The sequence below is a fragment of the Anoplopoma fimbria genome, chromosome 6 (assembly GCF_027596085.1).
Source record: "Anoplopoma fimbria isolate UVic2021 breed Golden Eagle Sablefish chromosome 6, Afim_UVic_2022, whole genome shotgun sequence".
Classification (NCBI taxonomy): domain Eukaryota; kingdom Metazoa; phylum Chordata; class Actinopteri; order Perciformes; family Anoplopomatidae; genus Anoplopoma; species Anoplopoma fimbria.
This window is the reverse complement of record NC_072454.1, coordinates 24554965-24579485: the sequence shown is the minus strand read 5'-3', so window position 1 is coordinate 24579485 and position 24521 is coordinate 24554965. Positions and strand designations below refer to the sequence as shown.

At 39.6% G+C, this 24521-nt stretch overlaps 1 protein-coding gene across 1 annotated transcript in view; it reads right to left on the bottom strand.

Moving 5' to 3' along the window:
- The window catches only part of LOC129092541 (cilia- and flagella-associated protein 46), a 59485-nt gene that overhangs the window by 11596 nt on the left and 23368 nt on the right, over positions 1-24521 (bottom strand). The window contains 29 exon segments of the mRNA XM_054600523.1: positions 1481-1654; positions 2034-2104; positions 2448-2554; positions 2793-2968; positions 3652-3725; positions 4101-4198; positions 5521-5694; positions 5960-6145; positions 7586-7702; positions 10401-10589; positions 12292-12489; positions 14458-14596; positions 15639-15821; positions 16021-16127; positions 16222-16422; positions 16740-16892; positions 17497-17557; positions 17637-17735; positions 18209-18357; positions 18800-18961; positions 19356-19478; positions 19593-19816; positions 20469-20622; positions 21070-21253; positions 21366-21501; positions 21830-21902; positions 23233-23398; positions 23534-23665; positions 24043-24224. Of these exon segments, the coding sequence (XP_054456498.1) occupies positions 1481-1654; positions 2034-2104; positions 2448-2554; positions 2793-2968; positions 3652-3725; positions 4101-4198; positions 5521-5694; positions 5960-6145; positions 7586-7702; positions 10401-10589; positions 12292-12489; positions 14458-14596; positions 15639-15821; positions 16021-16127; positions 16222-16422; positions 16740-16892; positions 17497-17557; positions 17637-17735; positions 18209-18357; positions 18800-18961; positions 19356-19478; positions 19593-19816; positions 20469-20622; positions 21070-21253; positions 21366-21501; positions 21830-21902; positions 23233-23398; positions 23534-23665; positions 24043-24224 (4192 nt within the window).

Here is a 24521-nt window from a genome sequence, read left to right as displayed (position 1 = left end):
AATTAGATAAAATTCCACTTTCATGAATTTAAATATTTCAACCAATTCTGTCCTGATCATCACCACCAAATATGCATTCATTATCAGAATTGAAGCCCTTGGAATGCCAGTTTGTTTACATAATGCCACTGTATTTTGTTTTTTTATGAAAACAAGAAATGTAATTATTTTCTGAACACTAGATGCTAGGGGGGATTTCACAGTCTCCCAACAACGTCGACTTTGACTGCAGCAAACACAGCAGTGTTTTATAAAGCAGCAACAATAACCCTAGCCCATAGAGCCAATATGAAAAAACAGACTTATTATAGGATATTACACTTCCAGAGACTGTTTTATCTCACACCGTTGTCAAAATTGATACCATATCCACTGCTTATGTGTCCCACATATATTATCCCTGGACATGTAAACCTAAAATCCTGACTGTACATTATATGTGTACAGATTGTAAAGTCCTCTCAAGCAAATTTGTGATTTTGGGCTATTAAAAATAAATTTAATTGAAATTGCTCTGGCAGCCACATCAAAATGGCCCCATTTAATGGACAACCACTTTGGCAAAGCTGGCCTTGGTGTTCACGGATGTCCGCATGAACTTCTGCATGCCAGCAGGATGTGAAGTGACCTTTCTCTCCTGAACATATACCATTCAATGGATGGCTGCCTGCGGTCTCAATGCAGGCATCAAGAAGCTTTCACAAATGTAAGCAATTATTTAATAAAACATGACGGGAAATATGTGAGGCAAACATCTACTTATACTGTACAAAAATCCCACTTTTATTATTTAATAGATAAGACAGTTCAGGCTGCATGGTCTTATTCCTCCCATTAAGAAACCTGTTCTTACAGGGTCTTTACTACATTTGAAACATTCATAATAAGTCATATCTTGTTGTTTTATTCCTGTTCTTTGTTGTGGTCCACCAGTTCAACACTTTGGTCCACTTTGTTGTTTCCTACTACTTAACTTTACCTTTCACGTCTACATCTATGCCACAATATCTCGCCTGCAATATATAGCAGAAATCTACTGCTGAAGAACTTGTGAGAATTATATTTATTGCTACTTAATATAACTTAATGCAACCAACAAAAAAAGATTAGCAAGTTTGTGATAGAACATTAATAAAGCATATATCTTACATTATCTGAACCACCATTGTCGGAAAGATATTTGACAGAAATACAAGTCCTTACACTGTATTGTGTAGAAATATAAATTTTAGTCTGCAACAAAGGCCGGTGTCTTAGAAATGAACAGAGGAAATTAGGGGGAATGAGTGATCATAGGTCTGGATTAACCATTCTTTGGAGAATTAAAAAAGTATTAGTAACAATTAAAACAGAATGCCTGTTTAATGAATGAATGTCTGAAATGACGTGGCTGCCAGCCGGTCCAGACCGACTTAGAAGGATAGGTAAGAAAGTGTTTGCAAACATTTCTTAAATATCATTTCTCGTGTGTCTCCGGTACCTTTGTCTGGTTCTTCTCTGTTCAGGCGACTGTGGAGAAGCTGGAGGGAGAAGTCTCGAGACACAGAACTCAGGCCTTGGTCCTGCAGGATGGAGAAGGCTTCCAGCGGCAACTCCAGCAACTTCCTGTCTGCCAGCAACACCACATACTCCCCTGGCTCTGCTGGTAATTTAGCTGTATACACACAAGTACAAACATTTTCTCAGAACTCATTCTTTATTTTCATCTTTAAAATGTTGCTGCACAACAACCTTTAACCTTTATTGCTCCACTTCGGAAGTCCATAATTTCAAACTGTAGTGTGACTGTTCCAACACTGTAAAGAGTTCATTATTTTTGTTGTGTGTGTAAATCATCGAATGTGATATAACATTTATCACATGTACAGCCACAACACAGCCTTCTTGAACAGAAATCTGTTGATGGGTTGCCAATAAGCAGATAAGAATCAGCACATGTTGGATGTTCAAATGATACACTGTTAAGATAGCCACAAGGCCCTTAGGGTGTCACAGACAGAAGAAAGCTCACACCCAACATGATCTTCCTTTACCTGAGCTCCCTTTCTCGTCTTTATCTTTGGTTTTGGTCATTTCAGGGACTGGTGGTGATACAGCCTGGGGCCTGAGGGAGGTTAGGACAGGTGAGGATCAGAAGGGCTGCGCTAACTCATGTCTGACAAGAACATAACATTGAACCAGATAGCGTAAGATGTGATAACGTGTAAGAAAGAGACATCCAGCACTCGCTTTGTGTAAAATAAACTGACCAACCAAGATTAACAGACAAACCAGTCTCACTTTGTTTTTGAACACACTCTTGAGAAGACATATCCCACTGTGGACATTTATACCTGCTTCACCTCGAAGTAGTAAACATTCCTTCCTCAGGGTAAGAAAACAAAATGAAATATGCCAAGCCTTTGTAGTGGACAAATTGGGAAATCTCAAAAAATAAAAAAAGTCACCTTAAGCATGAGAAGTCAAACTGTGTGAGAAGTGGATTCAAATAGTTTTCCATATCTTGTACAATTTCTCTGAAGTGAGGTCCTAACATTTCTTCTGCAGCAGTTTTCTGAATAGGAGAAGAGAAGACGAGAAGTTTCAGTAGCTGTAGTTAACTTTTTTTTGTTTCAGGCCTCTGATTGTTTCATGGACACATCTATATGCTTGGAGGGAAAAGTCAGCTGTCCCAAGTCTCCCCAGCAAGCGAGAAGAGACGTGAGATGATGATAATTGCAGCGGAGTGAGCTTATTCATGAGGCTTGCAGTGGATAACGTTAATAGAGTGAAAGAAGAGCAGAGGTCTCAACAAGACGTACAAGATGTTCCATGGAGGCCTCCAGCCTGCCCTCTGCACTGTGCCAACAGGCTTGCTTGATGAGGGCATATCTAGTCTCCAGGCCAAAGACTCGAGTCTGCTCCCTCAGTGCCAGCAGAGCCCGTGGGCAGACTGAAACCTTGGCCACCCTAGAGCACGTCAGGGTACCTGCAACAACACAATGTTGACACACAATCAGACGCGTATCCTCACAAACACGTACAGGCCTTGTAATTGGTCCCCATGAGCAGCCCCACACCCCCCCTCCTCCTGGTTCTTTTGTAAGATTCCCCTCTCTCTTCTTCTGTCTTATCTTGTTTTTTTCCTCACTGTTTTTCCTATTTCTTGTCCTCATTCACAGGCAATGAGTCTAGATGCAAGCCTATTCCTATTTTTCTCCCACAATTCCTACAACTTCTTATGTCAGACTGGATCCACAAAAGGTCATGCGAGCAGGTAATACCGTGCAATGACTTATGCAAGCCGGTGTTCCATGCCAGGCCAGTAAGCAAAGACGTGAAAGGGAAATGTTCTACACTATTGTACACCCTTCCTGTCTTCGTTAAGTCTGAACTTCTCATCTGCCTTGCAGATAAATGTTACATGGAAATACTTAATCATTTTGGCTCCGTTTGAATTCGGTCAACAAGGCTACAAATAGAAATGTATACGTCATGAACACTATATTCCCCGGGGCAATGGAAGAAACAAGATGCGGTACAAAAATACATAAATGCAGTAGTGCTGTACTGAATAGCTTGAAGCTTGAATGGACCAGATGGACGGACAGACAACCCAGAAGCATAATGCTGTCGCCGGCCCGGAGGGATAAAAATGCTCAAGCCTCTGACCTGTAACTTGTGTAGTCTTTCCCTTTTGATTTGGAGCTTTGGTCATCTCATAGAAGGCCCCATAAAGTTCTGACCTGAAAACAAAAACAAGCAAACACTCACCAAAAACACTTTTTTATTCCTTACCTGTATACTGCATGCACTACTTCCCATGTTTATTTTAAATAGCTTCAATTTAAAATAACATAGATGCATCTCTTTCCACAAGTACATAACACATACATCATTTCTACAATCAGCCCTCTAGTGGCAGGTGTACCACACAGCAGGCCCCTTCTTCTCCAGATACAGTATTCCTTCAGCATTAAACCTTTTGCATCTTTCGTGATTTGCAGTTAGTTACTCATATACCATGAAACAGTCAGCTGCAGATAAGGACAGAATTTAAAGCATAGCAAAGAAAGGGGAATTTAGTGAGAGAATACAGACGAGGACATAAGAGAAATTACCCATCTTCAGAGTGCTGAAGCAGCAGGATTTTCAGGTTGGACGGAAGCTCTTCAAGGATATTTAAGTGGCTGGGATGGATGGTCAGTTGGCTGAAGGCCTGCAAACCATAAAGTCATTTCAAGATAATACATTTAACAGTATATTATACAAACTTTTGCCCTTGTTTTTTTTTTCATTATCTGAATAAAAGGATTTTAGAAACGATAAAAGGTTGGATGTTGTTTTTAAAATTTAGATTTTTGCCTTTAAATTTAAAAGGATTTCCAGAGATTTTACATTGACATGTCTCCACCAAATTATAGAATTTGTCATTTAAACTCCAGAGTCTTGGTAGGTTTGGATGTTTTCTGCAAAAATCTATCCACAATGATGAAGCAAGAAAGAGCAAGACATGAGGGTACATCTGACCAGATGATGTGGCATTCCAATGTACTACACAATGTGGGCTAGCTGCAGCACATGCGTCTGATCATAATGAATGATTGGTTTAAGTATTATACTTTAAACATTTCAAACATTACAGAATTAAAGATGTATTTGCTGTAGATTAATTCATATTATGGTTAGATTTTAGGCACATGGAGAAACAGGTCCTTTGAATGTTTGAGCATTGCTTTGGTTCTGTCATGAGGCACCATTTTAAAAAGGTAACAACAACAAACTAAAAGGAGTTGCAGAATCTCAGGTTCGAATATATTAAAGCAGTTGTCAACAACAAGAGTAAATTATTTATTCATTACCTTAATTATTAGAACTGATCTGGAAACTGAAGAAGTCGAACACCTCATTTTAGATCCACAATACTACCAAATGTAATTTGTCCGAAAAGGTCACAGATGAAATGATGACATTTCAGTCATGTCCATGTTAAAATGATGATGATAATATCACAATCAGTTTTTACTTTGTGATGTCGATGATAAAGTGCATTTTTTCCAATTTGAATTGCTTCTGAAGACATTATTGTTCCAATTAATAACGTAATCAAACAAGACTCACTTTACTTACTTTGTGTATAATCACCATTGTATACAGTTATATATCACCTAACTAGTTGCGCTACAAAAGGTCAATTATAAGGCTACTATTTATTTTAAATATACTGGTAATATCAACACATTTACATTTTTCTGTGTTAACATTTCAAAAGATTCGTCTGAATTTTAGGAGTCAGATTCCTGCTCTATTATGTTAATAAGGCTGCAAGTGTCCTCAAGTTGTCCCACAGACCAGCTACTGTGAATGTTGGTGTAACTTTTAAGTGTTTTTTGAAGCTCCACTTCTCGTGTGGTTTCGGAAGTGCATTCAGAGCAAAGGCCGTAACAGCACCGATAGTGTGTCCCCCACCCAGGGAATTTACTGAGCTGAGTATGACAGCATCCATAAATCATGAGTGGTGGGGTTTGGTGACCCCGGTACCTTGGAGAGGCTATTGAGGGAGTCCTCCAATCCCTTCAGCATGCTGCTGGTCCTCTCCTCTTGAGAGAGGAGCAGTTTCCTGTGCAGGCTGAGCAGAGCTGAGAGCTGGGACTCACTGGTGCCAGCACAGGCAGAGCTTAGGACCTCGGCCATCGTAGCGACAGTGCAGCAGCTCTGTGAATAATACAGAAGATGGATGAGGGCGCTGTTGGTAATAGCAGGAATTATAGTGGGTGATAATATCGCAATGAATACCATTCTGGCATACATATGCAAGGGACTGTGATATGCACAGAGACACCTGCATGGTGTCCTACATGCAGTCAGTCGGTGGCAGCATATGCACCACTGTTTCATACAACGTACTCTACGTGGAACTTTCTACAGAAATGAGACTCAGGCTGTGGAGTACGTACAAATATGGTCCGATGCACAATACCTGAAACAGGGCAAGATATTGACCTGCCACTGCAGGGTCAGACTGGCCATGGCACTCCAACATGTTGAGAGAGGCATCAGCCAGGATGGAGGAGGACAGCTTGTTTTGGAGACTCAGGCTGACGGCTTCTGCCAGTGCCTTATTGGCCTGTGCCAACAGCTGCTGGGCTCGACGCCTCCTCCGCTGCTGAGAAGAAATCAATCAATCAATCAATCAATCAATCAATCAATCAATCAATCAATCAATCAATCAATCAATCAATCAATCAAATGTACGCACGTAAGGGTTATGTAACCCTCAACCTGTTATCCTCCCTACTCGTCATACTGGCTGTTTAGAGATTTGTTCCAAAATTTTCTCCAATGTTAATGATGGGAGAAAACAAGTCAATACATTCCATTGTTCAGCTGAAGCTCATATGATGCTTACTACTGGCTTTAGAGTACTTTTCTGTTTCCCTGGACAGCAATTCTTTCTAGAGCTGAGGGCGAGGGATATTGACACAAAGAAGGAAACTTTAAAAAGACCGTAACTTAATTTGTCTTACTCAGACTACTAAAGCCTCATATGAGCTTCCATCAAACTTTAGAAAGACAGAAAACATTTTTTTTGCCCATCTCCCGAACTGGAATTACGTAAGGGAGTGAGCTCTTCATATCCAGTATGGAATAGAGGAACAATTATAGCAAGAATTGAAAAAAGTGTGAAGCTATCCTTTTGGTCCAACTCCAGAAAAACTATTTGTCCTGTAATCTTTAAATTTAGCTATCTTCACATTACTTTATTTTGCATTACATCTCATAGAACTCTTATGCTTTCACAGTGATATATCTACATCATGTCTGAACTTTCCATACGCAACTTTGCATACAACGCATAAAATGCGTTTTCATTTTTCTACCATATTTCAAAAACATTTTCAGCTGGGGCGTAACTATAAAACTAACTAAAATAAATAATTAATCAGGAGCCGGGAGGAGGGTTTTATAATGCGTAAAAATATTTCCAGAATTAAAGCCAAAAATGACCTCTCTTGCATCAATGTGCATTTAATTCAGACGTTCATTCCAGCAACGCCTAAATGTCCTGTTTTAACATTTGTAGTCAAGATATTTCAAAACCACATAATATTTCACATGTTCATATTTTATGTTCACATAAGGCTAGGAGGATCTACAGTATGTTCGTTAACAGCAGGTCATTTTCTGGCAACAATATTTGTAAATCCCCCAGGGACAAAAGCAGAATAAATCATCTGATTAAAGCTGTCTGTGAAGGTATTCATCTCACTTTGATATGATTTAAATAATATATATAAATGTTGCATCATTGTAGTTGATCTCAATGCAGACACCCAAGTCAAGACTCAACCTTTCAACATTACCCATTAAATCTTACTTAATATTCCAAAATGTTGCCACATAAATAATACATTGCCCTTATTTTATTCTGCTCAAGTTTGATTTGGACAGTAGATCTCTCTGTCCTGACTTTCAATATGAGAACTATGCAAAGCGCCCAGAGATTTACCTCAGGGGATTTGAGATTTGAGGGGAACCTTAGTATAAAGACCTTAGATTAGAGATGAGTCAGAAGTGATGGGGTCACTTGTCAGGAGGTATGTACCTGCAGCTCAGCACTTTTGGCCGAGGTCACAGTCGGCTCTCTTCTGCTTGATTCTCCGTCTTTCTCTGAAATCTCCTCCTCCACGGAAACAGCTTTGGGGTCAGAACAGGCCTCCTCCTGCACAAAGTTATTTCAAGATCACAGAGCAATGAGCGTGATTAGTATGAAATCCCCTCATGATCACAAACCATGAAGACCTGAGCTTTTCTGTCTCAAATGATGTAAGCTGACATCAATCTTTCTAATCACTATAAGCTTTTCAGCCCCTGTAGCAACTTTTTCCAGGTTATTTCTCCATTGGTGTGTATGTGTGCGCATCAGGATTCCAAAAAAAGGCACGCAAAGTAAAATCCCCCAGAGATTTATATGACTTCCAAAAATGATATACAGCGGGTAAAATAAGTATTGAACACGTCACCATTTTTCTCAGTCAATATATTTCTAAAGGTGCTATTGACATGAAATGTTCACCAGATGTCGGTAACAACCCAAGTAATCCATACATACAAAGAATACAAAACAAATAAATTCAGAAATTAAGTTATCTGTAATAAAATGGAATGACACATGGAAAAAGTATTGAACACGCTTACTGAAATTTATTTAATACTTCGTACAAAAACCTTTTTTGGCAATGACAGCTTCAAGACGCCTCCTGTATGGAGAAACTAGTGGCATGCATTGCTCAGGTGTGATTTTGGCCCATTCTTCCACACAAACAGTCTTCAAATCTTGAAGGTTCCGTGGGCCTCTTCTATGAACTCTGATCTTTAGTTCTTAACATAGATTTTCTATTGGATTCAAGTCAGGTGATTGGCTGGGCCATTCTAGAAGCTTTATTTTCTTTCTCTGAAACCAATTGAGTTTCCTTGGCTGTGTGTTTGGGATCATTGTCTTGCTGAAATGTCCACCCCCGTTTCATCTTCATCATCCTGGAAGATTTTTATCAAGAATGTCTCTGTACATTTTTCCATTCATCCTTCCTTCAATTGTATGAAGTTTGCCAGTACATGGTGTGGAGCTGAAAAACAGCTCCACACCATGATGCTCCCACCTCCAAACTTCACTGTTGGTATGGTGTTTTTGGGGTGATGTGCAGTGCCATTTGACCTCCAAACATGGTGTGTATAATAGCATCCAAAGAGTTCAATTTGGGTCTCATCTGACCAGACTATATTCTCCCAGTACTTCACAGGCTTGTCTAAATGAGCTTCAACATGCTTTTTCTTCAGCAATGGAGTCTTGCGTGGTGAGCGTGCATACAGGCCACGGCGGTTGGGTGCATTACTTATTGTTTTCTTTGAAACAATTGTACCTGCTAATTCCAGGTCTTTCTGAAGCTCTCCACAAGTGGTCCTTGGCTCTTGGACAAATCTTCTGATAATTCTTTTCACTCCTCTGTCAGAGGAACACCTGGTCGTGGCCGGTTTATGGTGAAATGATGTTCTTTCCACTACCGGATTATGGCCCCTCACTGGAACATTCAGAAGTTTAGAAATTCTTCTGTAACCAATGCCATCAGTATGTTTTGCAACGATAAGGTTGCAAAGGTCTTGAGAGAGCTCTTTGCTTTTCCCCATCATGAGATGTTTCTTGTGTGAAACCTTGATAATGAGACACCTTTTTATAGGCCATCAGTTAGGACTGAAGCAGCTGATATTAATTTGCACTGACAAGGGGCAGGATTGCTTTCTAATTACTGATAGATTTCCGCTGGTGTCTTGGCTTTCCATGCCTTTTTGCACCTCCCTTTCTTCATGTGTTCAATACTTTTTCCCTGTGTCATTCCATTTTATTACACATAACTTCATTTCTGAACTTATTTGTTTGGTTTTCTTATTTCTGTATGTATGGATTACTTGGGTTGTTACCGACATCTGGTGAAAATTTCATGTCAATAGCACCTTTAGAAATATATTTAGTGAGGAAAATGGTGACGTGTTCAATACTTATTTTACCCGCTGTGATAGTAGTGTCTTATTTCTTTCTGGTATTTTGTTTTTGTGGTCACAAAATTCTGAAGGCATAAACAGTCTGGAGAAGAGTTACTTAATAAAAGGACAGCCGCAGAGCTGCAGTTTCAAGATTTTGTGTTCTACTCATCACCAGATGTCAGAGAAATAACAGTAAACAAATTCCAGGTACGCCAGCTGTTAACACCAACTAGGCTGATGGTGACACATAACTACAGTGCTGAGATAAATGCTGTAAACTATTTTAGTTCCTTAGAAGCTTTTAGACCTCTGTTCAGGGAAGGTTTATACGCCAATCATTTAGTATTGTATTTTCTTAAAGAGGGGGGACTCAAACAAACAGATTTAAAAAAATAATGGACGAAATTGAAGAAGCAGAGCTTGAGATATACAGATTTAAACACTGGATAATTTCCATTGATACAGCTCAATAGCATATTTCATAAACTCCCATAAACTACCCTCCAGAGCCACAGAGTACATTATATATCTCTTCCTTAAATCTTTTTTAGGAATCCATTTCGTGCCATAAAGTTATTATTAAATCAAACTTCTCAAATATAAAGAATAGGATCACAAAGTTATTTGGTACCAAGACATCTGATCCAACATATTTTGTAATCCAATGGTAAGAAATTGGGAAATTTTAAGACATTGTTCTGTATTTCAATTTCAAATCTATTCAATACATTTCCTGATATTCCCTGTGATTCTCTACCTCATAAATCAAATCCCACAGTTTCCCATCTGGAACACATTACCTCTATGCACCAGACATACTGTATGTATACATGAGCATTACTGTTTGAGTATATTTAAAACATTTGTGTTGTCTACAGTACCTGTTTATGTCTGTCCCAGAGAGCACACAGATACATTGGGTCTTCCTGCACAGCCAGCAGTCTGAGGTACTTTCCCATCAGACTCAGGCAGCAAGCTCTGGCCTCCATGTTGTCCAGGTAGTGAGATCTGACCGCAGCCAGTTGGCCCAGGGCCACCTGCCCCAAGGTACTGCCCACACTCACCCATTCCTGGACAAGAACAAAGGAAGTTAAGGTCATATTAGGAGATGGATGGAGGACAGGCAATGTTCTTACTTGTGCTATCATCCGACAAACAAGTCTTTTGGACACACAAACCTCACTACATTTTACTGGACGCATTTATTGACGTTCAGGATTTGGCTGAACAGAAACCCCATATTGGAAGCAAACACTAACACATGTTTGATGTTCTTTTTCACCAGGAAAAGCTGCTATGAAAGCTGTTCAGAAGCAGCATTGAGAGAGTGTAAGGAGGCGCGGTGCCTGTGGCAAAAATATGAAGTACAGTTAGTAGTCTAGTTTAAGTTCATCACAAAGTAGCTCAGTCCGTGTGGACTTGACTAGGGAACCGGAGGGACAAATGTCCAGCTCAAACCAAGTCTGCAGTGTAGACTGGTAGCTGGAAAGGTGCCAGTTCACTACTGATGAGTCCTTGAGCAAGGCACCCCAAACTGCTTTGGCTGCCATCTAGTGAGACTGCCCCATTGCTCTGACTAGCATGTCTCCATACATTAATGTATGTGTATGGATCCTGTTTTGGTCTGAGTGTGTATAAATAACAACAGAGGGAAAATACTGATTTCCCTTTTAGGGATTAATATATTATACCCTCTTTTTCAAATACTCTATAAAAGTTATAGTTGTGTTAGCCTCCTTATCTAAACTATTAATATTAAATGAGCAATTTCCAATTTCAATTTCTGGCTAATGCAAAGGCTAACATCTTGTTTGGCTTCCTATACATTTGTTGACTGGCACTCAGAATGGAGGAAATTCTTACATATTGCATCCATCTTGTGATAGTTTTTTTTTTAATTGGTTGATATTGTGATTCTGGAAATCACATCTATATTTTTGTTTCAAAAATTACAACATAAGGAGAAATATATGTTGATATACAGCAAAACAAATGCCAATGAAGCGCTTTATGCGGTTATTTAAAAGCACATAGAGTGGGGTGTGTGAGAGAAGCTAAGGATGGAAAGGCTAAGCAATCACTGTTATTTGTTGGTTGGCCACAAGAGATTTGTTCACAAGAGTGGTCACAGATGAGGGCTATGTAGAACAAAATAGCCTGGTGTTACATTGCATGTTAGCATCACCAAGTGGCAATGATACGCAACTTACCTTTTGACCTCCATAGTGAGTCGACCTCATCGACATGGATCATAAACGTCTTGATGTTTAGAGTAATAATTTGGACTCTTTCAAGTGTAAATGTGTCACTTCCTGTGCCCTAAGGACATTTTTGTCAACAAAACTCAACTTCAAACTTAAAATAATTTAGGCACAAGGCAAATCTGAGTTACATAAGATGGAACATTTCTATTTTTTTACGACCCCTGCTTTGTTCTTAGAAAAGTGTTTATTTTTTGTTTTTTATCAAGAACTAAAGCTCTAAAACAACAACGAGTTCTACGGGACATAGTTGTAAGCTGTATTTCTTACTAGGATGAAGTAATTGTTGGTGTTGGTCTTTTTACTCAGTGATAATAAAAAAATTAAATAATGACTTACCTTTTAAAATAAGATGCTACACCCTTATAATAAAAAAAATGGAGTTATTGCAACAGTTTGTTGCCTTAAAAGAGCTTTGGCATAATCTTTTATTTTGCTACATTAATTGATGTTATAGCACATAAATACAATACATCATAACTGAGCCTGAGTTGTATGTGTACCGACTAACCTGTTCTACAGAGTTGGGTTCAGGTGTGCAGCGTGTAAACTCCTCCAGTGCTATCTCAGCAGAGGTTTTCCACTCGCGGGCCAGAGCTTGGCGTTTCTCCTCAGCACAGTGCTCCTCCATCACGACCAGACAAAACTCTGCCAGGGCCAGTCGCAAGCGCAGGAGCCTCCGCATGGCTGCCAGTGACACTCCATGACTCTGGCAAGGACGAAGCAACGAAAAAATTATAATAAAAAAAAAAAAAAAAAAAAAAGAGAGATAATGCATTCTACATTGTAAGTGTGCACAAGCAGCATTAGATGATAAAGTACACTGTGGGACAAACTCAAGTAACTCCAGTTTAAATGATAAAGAAGACTACACAGAAGTCCATTTGCTTCCCTATTTAAATGGGCTGCCAACCTGAAATCAGAAGCACCTTCACTTTATGATATAAAATATCTGACTGCTATTAAAATGGTAATTGGAAACAATTACTCTCAAGTGGTGAATAATTGGGTGCAGGAGTGGGCTGTGGAGATGAGTTCACAGACAAATAGCAACTTAGGCATGTGATCAAATATTGTGAGACACGGTGAATGAGAAACTTGGGCTATGGTTTGTATGGGATGGAAAACCAAATTAAATATGGAACAAAAGATGGCATTTAACGCTCCTGAAAATGAATAAATTAGCATGATTCCAGTGATCACAGCTGTTGTCTCTTGTTTCCAATGTAGGTTGGATATCAAAACTTACTCAAGCAGCAGTGCCATCTGCTGATAGGACACTCACTGATTCATTTCAGTCTCCAATGGCTTGATTTGTTAACTTGTGTATTGAAGTAACAGAGGATCCACTTCTTAGACTGTATTCATAATCACTTCCCTAGTTTCCCTGCCATGCCTCCTTCTCCCTGGGTTGAAACCATTTTTACTATGAATCCATTTCAAAGCTTCACAGAACTCTTCTCATGCCAACTTTTGACCTCTGATCATTAAAGCACTATCCGGACCGAGGACTTCAATGTAGAGATAAAGACTGAGGATTGGCAGTCAGTTTTAAAACGTGTCCCCATGTCTTCTATTTGGGACCCTCACTGGGTCTTACAATGCAACGTACTTCACAGAGTCCACTGAGGCACTGAATAATGGTAAATGTCACCTATGCTAATCTCAAACATATGTTTTGGCCTTATCTCTATTTTGGAAGTCTGTCTCACTCTGCTAGCTATCACCCCTCTCATTTACATTGGATAAAGGATGCCATATCTCTTGTGAAATTAGAAAAGAAAACATGCAGGGGTTTATGTATTGTATTGTTGCTATTGTTCGTGCTGTTCCCACGAATAAAACAAAAAAAAACATGAACAGACGATTTAATCAGAAACTCAATTTAGCAAGATTTCGCAGTAGGTCTGAGAGCTGTTCAATCAGCCCTTCATTCATGATTCCATCAGCATGTAAATCAAGGCCGCAGCAGCCGGTGTTATGCCAAGCCATCTCTGGCACCGAAGCTCTCAGATAACCTCATCTGTGTGACAGCTTGTGTTAGTGTCTGGATAAAATATTATTCGTACGACCCATCTGTTGTTGACAAGAAACAGTGTTGGAGGCTTTACCTGCTTGAGTCAGATAATCTCTGAGACATAAACAGCAGTTTATACAACAGGGCCTTAATAACCTCATACAGCAGCTTCACTGTGATTCGGGTAATTAGACTCTTTTGGAATTGAGTTGCGGAGAGCACAAACAAAGCCTCTCTCCCTGTCATTTAGCCACAAAAAGGGCTATTTACAGGAAAATCCTTTCTTCTCTCAACACTGAAAAACACGCTCAGATACTTCTCTAAATAGGATCAAACATTTTGCCATCTGCACACGTCCTAAATGGGCCAGCAATCTTAGCCAGAACTCAGCTTCTGAGTTGGAATGTAACAGCCTAGCAAATTTTTTAATAATCAGTTACTCATTCTCTGTCTTCTGTTTCTGCTGTTGATCTTCAGCCACATTCACTGCTGATCAGTGTCATCAAAGAAAGTTAAGAAGAGTGGCTGGTTAAGAGTGTTGATGACAGAAGACGCAGTGTTTTTCTGAATGTCTGAGGGATGAAATGCCTCCCAAGGTTTTTGAAAGGGGAATTACAAGAATGAAAGTCGGATTTTCAAGGAACATGCATGCACTTTTACCTCCTCCTGTGGGGGGAGCACTCTCTGAGCATTCAGCGCCACACGTTCCTGCTCTGTAACAGCGAGCTGCATTTGGGATAGACCATCGAGCAGTAGGCGCTGTTTGTCCTCTGTGTGAGTCGTACGGTTGGCTAGGATTCTGCAGAGCAAGTTTGTGAAGGGTGAGCAAAGACGGAGAAAACAGAGTATGGTTGTGTGAGTGAGATAATTATGCCAGAGTAAAATAGGGTATACGAGACTGGGCCACATGCAAGAACAACTTATACGAACAGATCTGTTCTTATGTGGTAAGTACAAGTGATTTGAAGACTTAGTATTAATTTCCTGGTACTTAGATTATTCACTTAGGTAAAAATGAAATTCACGAGTAGTCAGGACCTAAAATCATATTCCCCTGACTAAAAATGGTATCAAAATCAACAAAAATAAAACATATAATTGGACAAAGTTATGTATAAATAATATTCAGTTGAACATTTTATCATCATGATAGCTTGACAATTTACTAATAGGTTTGTTAGATTTTGTATATTTGCATATTTCAGCACAGCAACATAAGCTACAGAAGCACTGAGAGACATTTTGTCTGGTCTAAATTGTTATTCCACTGTGTTTATGACTTTAGAAAAGGTAGAAAAAAACAATGTTTTGGTAAGGGATTTTTCTAAATGTTTCTTCTTGTACCACTTATTTCTGCCACAAGAGGGTGAAGTGCATCATCACCATTTTCTAAATGAAGGATTTAAAAGCATTCATGTTTTTTTCCAGGTGAGTTTTAATGTGTCTATGCACTCTAAACAAAAAGTACATATATTGTGTTTTACCAAGTTATGCAACATTACTGTTGTGTGTAATTGTAATTTAAATGTAATTGAATTAGTGTTAATCTGCCATTAGGGAAAACATGAATGCTTTTAGTCCTAGTTAGAACAATTGGTGGTGGTACACTTTAGCCTCTCATGTTCTTGCATGAGGTCCATTTTGTTTGAGTCTGGTGTGGGTGTTAAAATAGAATGAAATAACTGTTATGTGCTGACTTTCAAGATTTAACTGTCAAAGCTTTCCAACTGCACCCAAGTAGATTAAACATTGTATTTACGGCATATAATTTGGTTTAGAGAAAAAATCCTTTTGCAATTGCATTGACATTCAAGTCTGGAGTAAACTCCAGTCTGACTCACCTCAGACCATGTGCATACTCTACAAGTGCCTCCGCTGCCTGTTCTTTATAGCCGAGTTTAGTGAAACCACTGGCACACTCTCTGAGTGTATCACAGGCGGCCATCAGCCTCTGGACAAACTCGTTGGTGATCGTCTCTCCAGGTTCACCGCCACCAAGGGCACGTATACCTTCAATGGCACCCCTGGAGCACAACACAACGCATCTCATTGGATCAGGATTTACATTATTTTCTCCCATATCTTGTGCCTTTGAACAGGAAGGCCTCTAAATACAGCATACTTCTATTCAAACTGGATTGTTTATCTTAAAAATAATAATATCCAAATGATAAAGTACAAGACAGAGCTATGGGTCCTTTGACCACAGAGGTTTTGAGTTACCTCATCTCTAATGAGGTGATGAAAAATGTGATTTCTGGGGCTCGGTTTACCCGCTGCTCCAGAACCAGCTTCAGAGCCACACAGCCTTGTTTTATAATCTGTTCAGCCTGCGAAAGAAGAAAAGGCATGATGGTAAAGGATTCACTTCAAAAATAAGGTAATTGTTCCATAGATGGTTTTAAGAGGGCTGTGTTTCTATACCTTGGTGTGTGCGTCTTGGTCTCTCTGGCCCACTACAGCCGCTACCTTGGTGAGGGTAAACTTGTACCAGAACTCTTCATCCCCACCCAGACGGTGGGCTTTGTCCAGCAGGATCAAAGCCTGAGCAAAGTTCTGCTCTTCACACGCCAGAATGGCCAGACTGAGCAAACTTCTAGCCATTGCCTTCTGGTCTCTGAGCTCCTGGACAGAGGGAAATTGAGTTATAATGGAATAGAAAACAGAAAACTCAGTTACTAGATTTTTTCCAGAGCGGTTAAGAAGCTATCCAACTGGCTTCCTTCTCATCTCTGCTGAGAGCTACATATGCAGAGTATCGATCAGGCACTCGAGAGGAAAGGGCACCAGGTAAAGAAAAAGTTTATGATCTGAAAAGCAAGCGGAAATTTAAATTATCTTGGAAACAGAAATTTAGTTGGGTGGCGTTAGTTAACAACCGCTAACAAAAAAAAAGAAGAAAAAAAAAGATTCGGAGACTGTGATCTTCTGTTTTAACTCACCATAGCCACAGAGTGAGCCTCTGCCAGGAGCTGCCTGGCTGGTTGACGGAGCCCAATGCTGAGGCAAACCTCAGCTTTGTCCAGCCAGATATCCTGAGCACACACATCACTCCTCTGTCGCCCAGACACAGCCATTTCATCCACCTCAACTTTCTGAGAAATCACCATAATAGACAATTCACTTTTTATATAAATTGATTTAAATGATTAACAGATAAAAAAAATTGAACTGCCAACCTGGTAACATGTTGGACATATGTAAGACATATTGTATACAAGTGTAGAAAACACACACACAAACACTCACACCACCATGAGAAAAATTGATGCAACAAAAAAAACAAACTTCTTTATGTGCCCTGCTAGGTTTCTTATAGTGTTGATGTGTTCACACCATAAACTGGCTGGAGTACTGTACATGGAGACAAGTTACAACATTTTTTAATTATCATTATCAATTATCATCTCATCATCTTGCATAACTGATGTGAGAGCAGACAATTGATCCAGGTTCATGACACTGTAGTAATTTGACTGTTGTAAACCTCATGTATTTATTTTCCATCACTCAGTGTCACATTATAAAATAACTTGTTACACCCTAGTAAATTTCCTTCATCAATACAAGTCAACTGTGAGCGATTGCCAATATTCCTCTGAGAAGTAATAAAACTAGAGTAAGTCAAAAGTTATTTACTTTAATAGTTATTTCTTTAAAATAATAATTATATATATAAATTGTGAGAAGCAGGCTGACCTGATTGGAAGCTTTGTGAAGGCCTTTTCTCTCCTGTGAAAAAGCGATGACTTTATGGCACCTGGAACCATGAACATAATATCACAGGTCATTAAAGCAAAATGGACCCCCATTAAATCTTTACGGCCGTGTTGTCATACCCCATCTGTTCTTGTTCTTGTATTTTACTCAGTTTCAGGAGCTTTTCATGATACGGTGAATGTGTCTCCAAACCCAGTCGGCTACAGCACCTCACAATTCTAATTGGGGGAAAAAAAGAGCAACAAGAGACAAAGAAAGTAACTTCATGATTTATGAAAGTAACTAAAAGTAACTAATTCCTTAATAAGTTGATTCTCATCAGTTCTTGGTTTGGACTGTTTACTGTAAATAGAGAAATATTTTGACTTTAGTTAAATCAATATATTGCAGTGGCACATAATTCAATTAAAGTAAAATGTGTTAAAAATGGCCTGAAATATTAAAATACTTTTTTACCAGTTTAGCATTGCATTTTGATTACATTTTCAGACTTGCAATGTACAGTTTAGAAAAAAGATCAAAACTGATGCAGCAGAACCAGAGATAGTTTTTAACTCCATGCCTTCCTCTTCTGTCAAAAACCTGGAGTCTAGATTGGTTGTATATTTCTCTCATGTGCAGTACTACTCCCAAAACACTCCAACGTGTAATATCTTTGAAGTTTCCCCGTTTAATTTACCAGCGTTCTTACCTAAGTCGGTAGAGGTCGGAGAGGCTCCTCCTATCCAAAAGGTCATGAGCAATGGTCTCAGCAAGATGCATTATGGGCAGGGTCAGGTGGTCTAGTGAGAGTGAGTGGAGCTCCTTTTCCAGCATGTCGAGATAAAACAGGCTTTGAGTCTACAGCCAAAAAAAAAAAATAAAATAAAATAAAAATCATATTCTTACAGGAAAACACAATTTTTTTTACATATTATTACTATCCGGTACTTTATCAGAACACTTTGCTAATTTGTTAAACCCAATATCCTCACATACTTACATCCCATTATGGTGGTGAATCCATAATTGATAACCACACATATTGCATTCAGAATACTGAAGTTTCAACTTCTTAGAACATCTAAATGTGGCCCACACAGATCAATAATGAACTTCTTCTTTACCAACAAATGACAGCTTATAAGAGCGACATTGACACCAAGTGGATGTTTTTGGCCGCTGAGCCATTACTTTTATATAACCAGCAGATTTGTATTCAGCAAATCTCTGCTATGCTGAATACAAGACTGAAATCAGAGACAATAGCCTACCAGTATAGTTATGACACCAAGAAACCTGCCTGCTTTGTAATGCTGTTTGTATTGATACAGTTGGGGTTACTGTTGGCTCTGAAGATTTGCCTGGCCTGTTCAGGACAGACGTAGCGAGCCCAGTCCTGTGGAGTGGAAGGAAGAGCCTGATCCAAGACAACGGGTTTAGGTCTCTCTTCTGAAGGGGTAGGCTGCTCAAACCGATTAGACACAGAATTGATATTTTGTTATTATTATGAGAGTGCAGTCAGCATCTAAAATGACGTGAATACCTCTCAAGAATATATTTACTGACACAAACAAATCAAGTAAATACAACACATTTTCAGTATTGTGTGTAATAATATCAGGCTTAAATAAAATGTTGAACTCATTATGAACATCATAAAAATCCCAAGATGGCATTTCAAAGCTTTGTTTGTTTTTATAATACAGACTGAGGGGTAAACGATAGCTGTCTGTTATTGACAAACAAGTAAAGTGACCGATTTATCATTCGGAGGTAATACCTAGGACTTTACACACGCTTCGAGAAGGACTGTAAATCAACGAAATTCTAAATGAAATTTGAGCAATAGGACTTACATCTTTCCCTTTTTTGCCTTTGCCTTTGTCTTTGCCTTTTTTGGATCCAGCGGAGAGAGGAGGCTGGGGTGGCTGGTTCTTTGCCATCTCATTGGACATCTCCCAACCCACTGCCATGGACACCTGGAGAGCCAGACAGTGCATATGTGCGCATGTTCCATACTCAACTTCAATATAAATCATGAATTTGAATAACAGCCTTATCTTCCACATCCTCAGAAGTTAAAGATGCAGTACCTGCCATATCCGAAGCACAAAGACGTAGGCTCTGAGCAGGTTAAGCTGGTGCTCCGGTGAAGTCTTGTCTGCCATGACAGCGAGCAGAGTGTGTGCTCTTACCAAGCTGTCAAGACGCCTCACCTCCTTCAGATTTGACAAACTTTCTGTCAATAACAAGCCTTGGACTCCCACCAGGGACTCGCATTCCACTGAGCTCAAACACCTTTTTTTGGACTCGTCTTCTAGAGGAAAAATAATATATAACATTAACTGTGACAAAGAGTTTAACAGCAAACAAGGCACATATGTACAATAATCTGTAAAAGTAATTGCAGCATTATTACCGGCCATTACACTAAGCATCACAAATAAAGCTAACAAATACAGAGGCACATATCTCTGTAATTAGTTTCCACTTTTTCTTTTATTTGAGTGTTCAGTTGGTCTCTAAGGGAATAGTAAACTGGGCTCATAGCAGGAGAATGAAGACTTCTCACAGTCTTTTAAATAGTGCTATGCTGTTCTCAGTGGGGTACCCACATGGGATGTAGAGAAATCTGCTGCTTTGTCTGGTCATATTTGCTTGGTTTAATGTTTACACAATCAAAATGAAGGTGCAAACACTGAAATCCTTTGCTGATGCAATTATCAAAAAGCTGTGGCACGGCTCTTTTCTGGATCAGACGGATCAGATGTTACTGCTTAGACTAACACTGTGTAAAACCCCTGAGATATCCGTTTCATGCCCGCATGGGTCCCTCAAGGGGAATTCTAAAAATCTGTTAGCTTTTCCTCTGGATCTTAGAGTACACGGTAGCATAATTAACACAACTAACTGGCCATTCACACAGTTGTGTCATGATACAACGAATAAGATGAGTCTGTGAGTTCTACCTGCTCTTTCTGCCTGTTCACTTTCCAAATGTAGAAGGATGTCTATGGCCCACTGGACCTGATGTTGGGCATGGGCTTTAGGGAAGTTGTGACAGTACAGCCACTCCCCAAACTCTAGCAGAAGGCTGACCTTCTCAGACTGAGTCTTTTCACTCTGTTCACAAACAAAAAAAATCAATCAAATCAAAAGTTTCGATTTTTCATTTTCTTAATAGTTGACAGGAAATAGCCCTTTATGTGGCCTAGAGCTTGGGATGAAGTGACACCTTTGGATGGTCAAAAGGATATTTTCATCCTTGGCCTAATTCTTATTCTAACATTAACTTATCCCAATTGTGAAGCTCTCGTCCTGTATTACAAACCATTGCAAGGGGCACTTGGAAACACAGTTGCATTGACATGGTGGCTCCACATGATGGTGGTAGAGACTTTTCTAGAAATATTACCATTGCTCAGGGCAAAAAGACTACCCGGTAAATAAAACAATGAACTGTATGACTAGAAAAATTCTAATATGGCAGCTTCCAACTTGATCTATCTGCATTCATCTGCTGATTTATCAAGTTTGGGTAATCATATAAACATGGTGCCAGAACATTACCAACAGAGAGGTGATGGACTTCTGGTAGTAGGTGAGCTGCTGGGTTATGTTGCCAGCACACAATGCCACCTGGTGCCACATTAATGAACAGCACTGCTCTCCTTCGTCTTGTAACTTCTGCATGTCCATCAGTACACATTTCCCGAGCTGTGCTTTCACCAGTATTCGGTGTTTCAGCTGAGGTCTGGTAAAAAAAAAAAAGAAGAAACAATACGATTTATTTCTGTGTACTACCCTCCTTGTTCCTCTCATATCTTCTCTCTCTCCTGTGTGCTATTTATTTATTTTTCACTCACAGCCGGTGTCTGGTGCGAGGCATGTCTCTGATAGCTTGGTCCAGCAGCTGCAAGGCACTTTTCCAGTCCGTTTTATCAATGTGGATGTTGAGCAACAAACTGTAGATGGCTGCTCTCAGGGTGAGGTCCTCTTCATCTACTCACATACATAGATACACAGAAATTCTATGTAGATCATTGATCTGTGTTGTCATGTAAGTGAGTGTTCATAATGCATTTATCTAATGTAGATCTGAGAAATTCATCTCTCCTAAATAGCCAATCCAAATGCAAATGTCACAGGCGTGAAAAGCTTAATGTTTATTGTGGAATGAATAACAAATTCTTGTTTCATCTATTATTTATAGTACATAGTTGGCCAATCAGATTCCTAGCAGGAAGCAAAACAAAACATGAGGCCATCTAAAAAATGGTCAAACAGAAATTTCACAACTGAATCATGTCAGGGTTCTTTTACCACTCACCTTCTGCTTCATGTTTAGAACTCCCAAGAGGAAGTGCTGTCAAGGTCAGCAAGCCTTTCACTTTGCCCTGTTTCTGAAAAAAAAAAAAAGGGAAAGGATTAATACTTAACTCGCTACAAAGGGGGATGCTGCAGGCGAGTATCGTTGGTAGTGATATGCGTTTGGTCAATCTTAAAGCTCACTGACTTATAACATAAATTGCTATCTGACCTTGCCCTGTCTAATCACGTTGCCCCCTTATCTGTCAATCCCCTTTCACACCCAGGGCATGTAACATTACTGGGTTCACTTATCCTGGTTAGGAAGTTATTTTTGATGTTCACACATGGGCATCAAAAAAAAAGATCACATTAAGTCATTAAGGCATGTTGGAAAGAACACCACAGATGAACATCATTCTGAATCCTCAAATAAACTCCCTTTAATTATGGATTTGAAGGTATTTTGCATTCAAAAGAGTGTTTATCCCCCTGGCTGGATTGCTGTCCACAGGCAGCACTGGGGAGATGCTTTCTCAAACTTCTGCCCTGAAGAAAATGTGTTTCATCAATTAAAGATGACTGAGCAAGTTTAAGAACTTTAACGCCTCTTTTACTTTGCTTTAGAGCAACCAAACTAAAGTTGTTGAAAGAAATATAAAGGTCAGTTTGGCTGTCATTCAATTTTTGTTTTGCGCACTTGTTATTCGTTTTGTTGTTGGTGCATTTTTTTGACGGTGCTTTTGTCCTGTCAGCAGCTGGCAGGACAAAAAGTTAAAGTGTCGGGAAAGACTTGTGTGATGCTGGGGCTGGAGCAATTCAGCAGAGGGGCAGACTCTGTGCTGTTGGTTTCCCTTGTTGCTGTGCATGAGTATTGCTCCTGCTGAGCAGTTAAGTCGCACCACTGATAATGCTTGTTGTTAAACATAAAACACTAGAAATGCAAAAAGGGTAGCTGTGAGCCAGTCGACGTTTAAGCCAGGTGCTGAATAACTGATTATTTGGAGGAAAGATTGAGAGTATCTGCACACTGGATTACTGCTTGCAGTAATTGTAATGGAAAATGTTGTAACTCCTCTATTCAAATCTCTTCAATATTTATATATACATCCAAATATTGAATAGTCATTTTGCAAATTCTATAACCTTTGTGACAGAATTTCAAACTTTGATGTTTAACTGGAGGGTCACTTTGTGTTGAACTGTATATTTTTTTGTCTACAACATGTCATCAGTTTTGTGCCTATATATATACAGTTCATGTTTACCATTTCCCTGATGAAGACCTCAAAGGATATAGGATTTAGTTTTGTTCACATTAAAACTTACAAACCTTGGCTCCTGCTTGCACATGACACCAACATGTAAAAGTAATTTATAAGGGTTAGAATGAATGTGTGAATATTAATAAAGAAGGGTCCATACGTTTGCATGCTTTATGTTGGTGTTAACCAGAGCTGCCAGAATCTTCTCCAGGGGCTCTTGGAGCTGCCATCTTTCCTCAGGAGTCTCAGTCAGTGGTAGACATGTGTTCCAGTAATGCCTGGCAGCTGCCACACACAATGCTGGATTCTCAGCCATCTCTGCATAGCTATGGACACGAAAAGATAGCAAGCACATATAGGGTTTGGAAATAAAAAATGATCAAACTAAGAGAAACTTTTTATAAACTAGTTTGTAGCTGCCCAAGGCATTAGTCGATACATTATCGGACTGTAAACTGCACCTGACACTGGACAGAAGCACTTTCATAGCCTCCCTGTAAGTTTGTAGATCTCCACTGGACTCGTGGACTAAACTCAAACCTCGCAAACAACTGGCATTGCTCAGCATTTCGTTCACCGCAGTCAGGCCGTACCTAGGGATATGAGTAAATGTATTAGCTGTCAATCAAACTCAAAACAATCAACCAAAATGAAAAAATAAATATGACATGCCCTAGAAAAATCTGAAACTTTGCAACCTCATTAAAAACTAAAAAAATGGGAAAGCAATGCTTGCTCATTAACTGCAATACTCTATAATATGCACAAGATGTCACCTGCTCCTCAGAGAGCTTCGGAAGCAGAAATCTCAACCATTCCTTACACCCTCCTTAGTGCTTTCCATAACAAAGCACATACATGTTGCCTCTGTTACCCATTTCTAAGAGTTGGAAAAAAAAGACAGATCTACCCGGCATTTCTAAAATTCTCTTATTGTTTGAAGCAATTGTAATCAGCCAACTACACTTACAAAACACAGGGCATGGTGTTGAGGCTTTTTGCTGCTGCTTCTTCCAGCTGCAGAGCGTTCTCGGTGCAGCACAACACCAAACTGTGGTCCTTAGCATGGTGGCAGAAGGCAGCCAGCTGGCACCACACCTGCATCTCCACCACACCGTCAGTCCAGCTGCATTCTGACGCCATGCTCACCAGCTTTTGGGTGAAGAGAGAGGAGACCGGAGGGGTGGGGAGAGGAGGGGAATGGGATATGGTGAGGGATAAGGAGAGGAAGAGAGGAGGGGGATGTGGGTATAGAGGGGGGAGATTGAATGAGCGAAAAGATGAGAAGAGGGAGGGTGAGAAAAGATGGGAGGCAATTGAATGAGAGAATAAAAACAAGGGAGGGAAAAATATTAGGGGGGATACAGTAATGCATCAGGGAAAGGAGAAAATTAGGAGGAGTGAGTGAAAGGGGGAAAGGCAAAGAGGGTAATGGAAGACAAAAAGCAG